Raw genomic sequence first — 10,868 nt, 5'->3', positions numbered from 1 at the left:
ATTTTTTGCAAAATCTAAGCACCTTTTTCTTAATAATTTCCAATAAAAACTAAATCATGACTCGTGAAATTTATTCAGCTTTTCATTGATTTGAAAATGGAAAGGATTGGACAAGTATTTTTTGAGAAAATGTGCACACAAAAAGGTAGTATTTAACTAATATTTGAACCAGTATGCTTGTCACTCAACACGACCGTCGGCAAAAACACAAATACGACAAAAATCACATACATCAATTCCAATTTCACAATAAATTAAACATATAACATGTTATCAAAACAGTCTGTATCAATAATGTTGGCTAATGATGACGTAATACTTTCTTCAAATGGTTTGTTTACACGTCAATAAGCCATGCAGATATATGTAGGTGGCGCTTCAAAAACAGGGGAGTTAACTCGATGTAACTCTCGCTACGTCGTTACTAGTAGAAAGAGAGAGTTACGAATCCCTCTATATATGTCCCTGGTGATATGCTTAATTTAGTCGTTATATGAGTTGTCATTCAAAGTCCGTATGGCCTTATCAGTGACCTCGATTTCAGGATTGATTGTCAATTTTGTTGCTTGCATGAACTGATGAAGGGAAGTGAACCTCGTGCAAATGAAGTGAACAGCGAAGCAGTTCATGTACCATTTGCACGAGGTTCACTTCCCTTCATCAGTCCATGCAAGCAACAAAATTGACAATCAATCCTTATATTTACGTTAACCAGATTAAAAACTTCGCCACCAGATTGCAAAATTCGGTCGCAACGGTGTGACGTATGTGCGTCACTTTGTAACATTGTTATACTTATCGTACATGTGTGCACAGTAGTGGAACAGCAGACAGTCAGCTATTCTCGTCGCTAAGATACACAAAATATAGTCCCATACACGTTTTGATTATTACGATGTTGATACACATGAATACGATATTTTCAAGGTAAACTATATTCTTTTATAACAAATATTCATGATATTGTATAATAAAAACTTAGCAAAACCCGTATAAATACGAATTTACAGTGCAGTGTTGACAGTATAGTATGTGCGTGATTTGGAAATCATCTGGTATATCTAAGCATTGAGGTACATTTTAGTACACCTCCTTACCTATATCTAAACATAGTTTGCCATTATTACAATCATCAAGATACCCCGATGGGTGTCTTTAGTACAATCCTCGATGTACCTCTATGGGTCTGTCTTTAGTACAATCCTCGAGATACCTCTATGGGTGTGTCTTTATTACAATCCTCGAGATACCTCTATGGGTGTCACTTTATTACAATCCTCAAGATGCCTTTATAGGTGTGTCTTTAGTACAATTTTCAAGATACCTCTATGGGTGTGTCTTTAGTACAATCCTCGAGATACCTCTATGGGTTTGTCTTTAGTACAATCCTCGAGATACCTCTATGGGTTTGTCTTTAGTACAATCCTCGAGATACCTCTATGGGTGTCACTTTATTACAATCCTCAAGATGCCTTTATAGGTGTGTCTTTAGTACAATCCTCGAGATACCTCTATGGGTTTGTCTTTAGTACAATCCTCGAGATACTTCTATGGGTGTGTCTTTAGTACAGCACTCAAGATACCTCTATGGGTTTGTCTTTAGTACAATCCTCGATATCTACCTCTTTGGGTGTGTCTTTATTTCGATCCTCAAGATACCTCTATAGGTGTGTATTTAGTACAGACCTTGAGATCCATCAATAGGTGTGTATTTAGTACAGACCTTGAGATCCATCAATTGGTGTGTATTTAGTACAAACCTTGAGATACCTCTAACCTTGAATATCTTCGATTGGGTTGCATTGTTGCAGAGAACTACTTGTCTAAAAACCACCAGCGCTTGAAAAACGAGTCACAGTGTACAACATTTAAAAATGTAAGTAAGAAATTAGCAACCACCAAAAGTAATAAAACTAAACTAAACTAAAAAATAAAAGCGATCTTGTTCCAAGCAGCTTCGAAATAAGAATGTATTCCTTTTAAATATTCAATGTCAGCAGGGCTATACCGGAACATAATACATCACACTGGAAACATCGAAGTTTCCACTTTATTGAGTTCGGGACATATTGAAATGGCCCAATTGGGGTCTGGCGAACTGGACACGAGATACCATCATCTGTAGAAAAGTCACCAAGTTATGAAGTTACTGCAATCCTTGACTATCTAATCTACCATGTGAATTACATTCATTTTTACACGGCATTTCACATCATGCTTGCGATGGCACTATGTGCATGATGCACACTAAATATGCCGAACTTTCGAACTTTAGAATGTTAAATTAGTCACCATTGTCAACACAGTTATATTTCACTGTAAGGGTTTCTAACTTAGGAATGTACGACCAAATCGGATCAGCACCTAATTAATAAAGATTACTTCTCAATACCTATAAGTTATGTATTAAATTCATTTTCCTGTCAGCTGATACGATATTGGTAAGATTATCAGAACAGATACAGAGACCTTACAAAGCCCGTAAATTTCGCCATGGATTTTTTAGGGCATATTATATCTGTGTCGATCTAATTTACCCTGTAGCACCTAAATAACTCTTCAACGTCAGCCGCTTACCTCGATTTGTACTTACAACGTAACAAATTTCGTAAAGCTTACAAAGTAGCTCTACATGCAATCTAATTAAAATCTAGATGGTCATTCTCACTACGTTACATGAACATCTAACAACATCCCATCAGGGGTCACGTCAGGGTGACCTTTTGGATTAGCCAATCAAATAACTACTTCCAGAATCTTGGAAGTGGATTTTATATGTCCGAACTAGCATGACTAGAGTGCATAGCTTGTATAATCTGTCAATTTGTTTCAAGTCATTTCGTCCCATAAAGCTATAAATTGCTATATACTGTGCCGAAATGGTTTGCTTCAGATGCATGCTGTGACGAAATGTTTTGCTTCGATGACATCGACAAAATGCCAATTCGCCCTAAAAGTGAATTACACACATCTAACAGAGGTCATCGGAACGTGACCCGTTATGGGATGTTGTTAGATGTTCAAGTAACGTAGTGATAATGACCATCTAGATTTTAATTAGATTGCTGTACATGAAACGTGATGATTTCCACTTCCAACAGTATTTACATTTGATTTTTATTTAATATTATGGGATCGCTGTTGGTGTATGTTCTCCTTGTACGATATCAAGTTCTTCGAGTCAAACTCGACGTTGCCACCATAATGTCATTATGTCATTTCAAAAGGTTGAAATGTGAAGGATAAGTTATTTTGTGGTTAATGTTTTACTTGTGTTTTGTATGTATTACAAATAACCCAAGTATTGGCAAAGTGGGCGAAACCGCTTTTGATCAATATATTCACTTTAACATTTAGACTGTCATTCAATCTTCCCTGCGACTTTTCCTCGTCTCGGTGTATTCTGAAGCTAGTTTTATGTACATATAAAAAGAAGTTCAAGCTTTGCATTCTTCCCAGCGAGCATCTTCCGTTTCCGCGCGTTTGGTATGCTGGTTTGTATGCACAATTTCCCACTTCCTCATCCATGGACCCTCCAGCGTGGTGCTAAACTCCTGGTCGGATTCCTGGAAGAAGTGGAAGAATTTGGTTTACTTTCTAATTATATAAACTGTTTAAATTACCTATTCATATTCAAAAATGCTTTTCAATCGTGTATGTATCTAGTAAGACATTTTTATATCATTTCAATCTTAAATTACTTGTTACTTTCATCTTTCCATACTTTACATCATACTGATAGTCGACGCGGAACGGGAAATCAGCATATAATAGTAATATTGAAATAATACCCGTCATACATCGATAACTTTATATTATTAAAATGTATTTTATAGACTTAAGTACTGAATATCAAGTTATGAATATCAAAACATGATCTATAGACTAAAATGGCACAGATCACATGCATGAGTAATATTTTTTCGAGGCAAACCATATCGCATGATTTTTTTTTTTTTTTTTTTTCAGAACAATGTGTAACACCATGCATTCGTATATAAGAATACCTTTCAAACATTTTCAATCCATTTTACTGTGACAGTACAATGTTAAAACAAATTCAAGTACACATATTGAAACCAACAGACAAATTATGTTTTAAGGGGATAAAGTTCATTCTGAGGTTAATCAGAACATCACTCGAGGGAGACAAAAACATCCAAAAAGAAAATAATTGTTTGCTTACATTTTCCACTAAATCTTTGACAGCCTGACGCTGCTTTGCTCGTCTGTTGATGTTAAGGAATTCCTGCCACGGAATCTTGTAATCAGGCTCGTTTGATTTCCGCATGATAACTCCCTTTTTCATTCCGTAAAAACCAAAGGGGAGTGCAGGGTTCTGGAAACGTAGATCTAAACTCCAGCGAATTTCCTTTGTCATGTTTGGTAAACTATAAAATAATTACCGTTACTTATTAAGAGTTATCTTGTAATTTTAAACTAAAAAAAAAATGCGCTCCCGTTCAAGTCAGAAATTTAAAACAAAATCATCTGACAGCATTTGATATCTGACTCATACAACCCCTATCCTATGCAACATCTCAAATACATGCAATGTCACGATATTGGTTAACTTAAAAGAAGTACGATTTTACGGATAACCGAATCCAGCGTATTTCTCAGTCGGTAAAAGTCACTTAAGATTAAATTGGAATCTACATAAGCTAGTGACAGGTGTGTGTAATGTAAAGTGTTTGTAATGGCCTAGCTGTTATACTTAGTCAACATTAAGTTTTCCTTATAAACTGGTAAATATGTCCCTGCAAAGACTTAAAACTACTATAAAGACCAAAGCAGGGCAATTCATACCTTACACTATATATATTGTGTCACACTACTATTTTCATTCAAATAAAAGAGAGAAAATCGAAATGATATATAGCTCGACAAATAACCGTTATATGAGGAGGACACTTCCGAGATCCTCCACAGAAGCCTCACCTTCTATGAGGAATTACGTTGTTCAAGAGCAGCATACCACCGTAAGGAACAGGGCATGTCCGGATGTCGCCGGGAATGTCTGCGTCTGCACAATGCACGAGAAAAGAAATGAAATTAGTGTAAACAAAGAGAAGTCTATCTTCGTAAATTATAAGAATATGGAACAAACTAGTTTCCTTTTGATATTGGTCACTGGGAAAATATGGAGTCATAATAAAAAAAAATCTAAGATATTTTTCAATTCGTCTATTCAATCGTATCATATGAACAGAGAGGTCCCTATATAAAATAGATATGGTGATATACACAACACTAGGTAAGTAATAAGGATTTATGGAGTGTTTTACCTAGACAAGAGTTTTAGTTTTAGTTAAATTATAATATTGTTATATACTTAGTTCAATACTAATATCAAATGATTAGCAACAACATCGGACACTGATATCTATAATATACATGTATATGCATGTATAATTGTGTGCTTATATATATATATATATATTAATATGATATGATATGATATAATATATTCATTTCAAAACGCACATTACATTTGCAATACACAGACTCTATTTCAAATCTAAATCAAACCAACCATATCATTACATGCATTACCAAAAAAGATATAATATACACATCCTACCTAAAGTTCTCTCCATTTCATTTTCATCGAGCATGACATACCACGTTCCACCATAACAACACTGATGATTACCCACAAGTCCTGTTTTGTGACCCTTATGGATAACCTTTAAAAATATGAAATATCCCTCTTAGTCTTAGTATTATATTAATAGCTTGTAGTGATAGTACATCCCCTATAGATTGTCTTATTTGTCTGCAAACAAGTCACTCCATCCTTAAAACTTATGGATCGTTATTTAGTTGCATATCTTACCATTTAATGTATACAAGTTGTAACTTGCTTGTTACATTTTTTGTTTGTTAAGGATTGCTCTCTATCAAATGATGACCTTGAAATTCAATTTCGTGAGTTGTCGTTCCTACCTGTATTCACGAGAACAATATCTAATGTCATGCGTACATAAATGTTGGAATAGTTGATATTAAACTCATTTTATTGACAACATATTGACAAAGGGATTGAAGAACTTTAATTCGCGAGCAATGCTTAATTATAATTTCTGTCAAGAAAAATAAAGTCATTCTTAGATTACACGAAATACATATACTTGTAATACAAAAAGTCAATTGATATAAAATACAAATAATAGTAACCAAAACGACATACAAATACCACAGTCACTCTTAAATGCTTTACTTACTTGCATACATCCATTTCGTTCATCAGCATCCACAAGAGGAATCCAAGCTGTAGGCTGTAGGACCTTGTAGGAATCTGTATCAAGGTAGGCACAATCTGTAAAACCAACAGGTGATTTCTGAGAACGATAAATCAAAGAGAAGAGTGTATAACTGAAATAAAGTATTAAGTAATCGAGCGTAGACAGGAAACGTTTGAATGGAATAATGGGTATTAACTACCATATATTTACCATTGTATGGCACTGCCACTATATAACCCTACCAATTCAGTTGCGAGTTCACCAGCTTATGAACTGCCAACTGAAATTTGAATTTGAAAATTTCCAAAAAAAATCGCACGACAAATAAAAAATCGCAGATGGTAAATATAAGCATTGAACGGCTTTCAGTTGGCATTCATAGTCAATATGAATGCCAACTGAAAGCCGTTCAATGCTTAAATATACAACAGGATATTGGGGGAAGATAAACATATTGTTTACTTTTACGACGCAGCCAAAAGGGAAGCTTACAACTAAACTGTATGATAAGTGTGATGATTTTGATTTTCGAATTATCATTTTTTCATTTCTAGATATCAACATTCCTGCATCCCCTACCCTGTGTTCACATGTCCCAGTTGATTCGATATTCAAGGACTTCTTCCCATTATCACGTAACAGATGTCAACAACTGACGGAGAAATCAGGAACAAGTTGATCACATCATGATTTCAATTAGAATGATTCTATTTCCTCGTGAGATATGAAGCCTGTCATGTTTGATGTTTGGTGATATGAAGCCGGATACGTTTGATGTTTGGTGATATGAAGCCGGATACGTTTGATGTTTGGTGATATGAAGCCGGACACGTTTGATGTTTGGTGATATGAAGCCGGATACGTTTGATGTTTGGAGATATGAAGCCAGACGTGTTTGATGTTTGGTGATATGGCTAGTGATTCTGTTGTCATCACTTAATTTCATTTAATGTTGTGACTTCACCCGAAGTTTACGCTTCGATGAAGCAGACGCTTACTCTTCCGGAACACCTGGTCTTACTCACCTTGTACTTAATATAGTTTGTCCTCTTTTAATCGATTTTGAGTTGGAATTATGGTTAGGTTATTATATCGCTATGTTTTGTTTTAACGCATAAAACAGTATACAATGTATCTATATAGCAGATGTACATGATTAAATACGTAATCAACTGAAATTAAAATCACATCATTAATACACAAGGACGACATCTGAACTCAGCATCGTTACAAAACGAAATGTGGAAATCAAAGGCTACAAAATCTGAAGAGAAAATTGAAACAAAGAAAGTGAAACAAATGTTACGGAAGGTTTCTTTGTGACACAAGATTATATATGAGCTTTTCCTATGGCAGTATGTTAATAACAAACAATCTGACATAAATTAGTTTACCTTGATGCCAGGGTACGGTTGTAGCCTCGTTCTGTGGAGTTTTCGTGCGCAAGTTCCAGACCGGATGTCCTGCTATATCCGGTCCAATTAGCTGCTCCACCACATTCAACAGACGTTCGTTTGTCCACAGATTTCTAAACGCCTTTAACAAAGCAGGAATGAAGTAGCAACGATAGAGTGGGTAATTGAATCTGTTCCAAGGTTCTCTATCTCTTCATCAAGAAAAATATGTATTGTATAAAACTACACATAATTTTCCTATATTACTATCATACTCTCATCATCAGATCTTATAATGTTGGTTAGTTTTGTGTTTATATTTGACAAGCAAATACATTTGTTTGAATTTCCCTATAACTACTGTCAAATCAGCTTTGAAAGCCACCTCTATGATTTCACAAATAACAGTCTATAAATGCCTTTTATTTTCTCAACTCATTTGAATTGTCGTTGTTGACAGGTTTTATGATATTTGACACAAATAAGGTTAAAATACCGATAGAAATAAAATATACAATTTTGTATTAGTTTAAATGCATCGTCATTACTTAAAAAAGAGTCGTCATGAAACAAAGGAAATTATGATTAATCAAAAGGACAATATGTCTCACCCAAAGACACAACCAAAACAGCATTGGACGGTCCACCTCCTAAAACCCCAAACCACCAAACGCCCTTAATTGACCCTGGCTGTTAATTAGACCATTGGCGCTGTCCCGATGCTTACCGACTGAGTTGTAATGGCTTCCTAGCTGATACGAGGGCTGATTGATAAGTTGAAGCCTCGTATTGAAGGAGGTACTCAAGGATATTCTTTTTAAGTCCTACTATTCTCTGACTATATAGGGCCGTGTACCCAAGGACTGGTCTCATTTCGTTAGCTTATATCGACGAGGTATAGCACTCTAAAGTAAACAAGACAAGCGGCTTTTAAAAAATGGAAAAAAATCGGTTAAGGTTAGAAGTTATCTCACTCCATCTGACTTTCATCTATTTCCAAAACTGAAAACGGCTATTTCAGGTACTCTCATTCAGTCCGATGATGACGTCATACATGCAGTGGATAGCTTTCTGAACAAATGGCATTGCGGCCGTTAAATACCGCTGGCAAAAGTGTATAGATACTGAAGGGGATTATGTTGAAAAATAATAAAATATATCCGGCAAAATTCAAATCCTACAGTATGAGGCTCAAAACTTATCAATCAAGCCCTCATAACTTTTCAGTAATAAGGGGACTTTCATGGTAGCTCAATCCATAAATAGAAGATAATGTTGTCTACTATCGAACCTCTGGTAATCCGTCTCCCTTGTGTAGGATGATATTAGTCCCAGGAAATTCTTCCTCTAACTTTATCAAACGGTCAGAGAATCCAAAGTCGCTATACAAATCTGTGTAAAGAAAATGAACAATGCTACGGGATTTTGTAGTTAAACATCATCAGGCTAATTCATTGGGTATGCATTTCTATATAGAATAATTCTCAAATAAAACACAAATCTTACATGTGATTTTGCCAGCTCTGAAAAGTTTCTGTGTCAGATTGGAAGCGCTCTTTTAATTGTCTTGTAGAGTTCTGTGCCAGAGTGAAACTTTTGATTTTGCAAGCTAGGTTTAGTTTCTGTACCAGATTGAAATATTACTTTTGATTTTGCCAGCTCGTTCGTGTTTCCACGCTAGGTTGAAATCTTACTTTTGATTTTACAAGCTCGGTAGAGTTTCCGAGCTAGATTGAAATCTTATTTTTGATTTTGGTAGTTCTGAAGAATTTCTGTGGCAGATTTCCTTACTTTTGATTTTGCCAGCTCCGTAGAGTTTCTGTGCCAGATTTTCCACTTGTTCATTTACGGCGTTTCTGCACGTGTTCAGCTCTTCACGTGTAAAGAAATTCTCCACAATAACGTATCCCTGTGGATCGAACACGAGGAACATGTTTATGAAGGAAAGACGTTCCGATGAGATAAAAATAATGTTCTAAGTGTTTTCAAAGAATAATGAGTCATATCTACTCACCTCTTTCTAATAGAACTGATAAAAATGGTGGACATATTAGGCTGATCACAAACTTAGAGAATATTTTATCACCTTAGATGAAATAAAAATTGACGTGTTAAGTGTTAACATGTTCTGTGGTCCCATCACTTCCCCAGTCATCATGTTGAGAACATGACCTGTCAGAAATTGACCTCAATTTACATAGAAATGTACATGGTCGGCCGGTGTCGTCAGTGAAGCAGAAACCCATGGTGGACAATCTAGCACTTTTCGAAGCGACACTTTCTCGTCTTTCAAATCATAGTTCAAGATTCAATCTGATGGAAGGTTATGCGTTGTTAGATTGCCATCGAGAAAGCGCTAACACTTCCGGAACACATGGACTTGTGCCCCAATCTTGCGTTTGCCCGAATGTGATCTAATCCCAGTGACCTGCATTATGGCCATGTTGATCAATTAAGCTCACTTGTATCCTCATTTCCAGGGGGGATAATTTTGACCCAGTTAGTATTCCCAAAAATGTTCCGTGTAATTTGTCAACATCCCCCTACCCCATTACTCCCTGAAAAGGGGAGGGGTACGTGGTACAAGTTCTAACTTACAAACAGCAGGCTCTTCCCGTTGTTTATTATTCATGTGATAATCTATATTTGTTTTTCGTTTTATGTTCTTACGTCTTCAAAGAACTGCCGTATCTTGTGGTCTTGAAGCTGTCCGGGTTTCAGTTCCAGTGGTGGGGCTGGCATGGCATTCAAATTAAACACATCCGGGTACGCCGAACCGGTAAAGCCCTTGGCTATGATCGGTTGTTGTAAAGTATCCGCCATCTTATTTTTACGTTAGGTAGAACAATACTATGTATCTATCTAGTACAAAGATAAAACCGGTAAAGTTTGTTTACCGTTCATCTATTAGATGATAGGAGGAGGAAGTCCACAGATTGTGAAGCGATTTTGTAAGAACCGACAATCTAGGGGTATATATCTCGCTGTACAGATAATCTAATCAGAATAGTGACATGACATCAATATAGTAAATATCATAACGACATGGCCCTGATATAAGTAAATAAAGACACGATAGTGTAACTACATGTACCAGATTTTGTTCCGGTGTACATATATATGTACCTTATATTTTATTATAGCTGGACTTAAATCTGTGTCCACACACAAAAAGAAGTAGACGATAAAGATTAGTTGGAAAAGAAAGCATTTAATAATCAAAGTA

General features: G+C 35.8%; 1 protein-coding gene across 1 annotated transcript; it reads right to left on the bottom strand.

Annotated features, from left to right (window-relative positions):
* Positions 1-3,100: 3,100 nt before the first annotated feature.
* LOC117323176 lies at positions 3,101-10,495 on the bottom strand. The gene is made up of 9 exons (XM_033878226.1): positions 10,313-10,495; positions 9,434-9,551; positions 8,934-9,034; positions 7,643-7,784; positions 6,228-6,322; positions 5,585-5,690; positions 4,942-5,026; positions 4,187-4,391; positions 3,101-3,566 (listed from the first exon to the last, which is right to left on the bottom strand). The coding sequence occupies exons 1-9, from the start codon at positions 10,463-10,465 to the stop codon at positions 3,438-3,440; spliced, it is 1,134 nt and encodes a 377-aa protein (XP_033734117.1). The 5' UTR covers positions 10,466-10,495; the 3' UTR covers positions 3,101-3,437.
* Between the last annotated feature and the right edge of the window lie 373 nt (positions 10,496-10,868).

The sequence above is a fragment of the Pecten maximus genome, chromosome 3 (assembly GCF_902652985.1).
Source record: "Pecten maximus chromosome 3, xPecMax1.1, whole genome shotgun sequence".
NCBI classification, from domain to species: domain Eukaryota; kingdom Metazoa; phylum Mollusca; class Bivalvia; order Pectinida; family Pectinidae; genus Pecten; species Pecten maximus.
The sequence above is the reverse complement of the archived record's forward strand: the minus strand, read 5'-3'. Positions and strand labels throughout refer to the sequence as shown.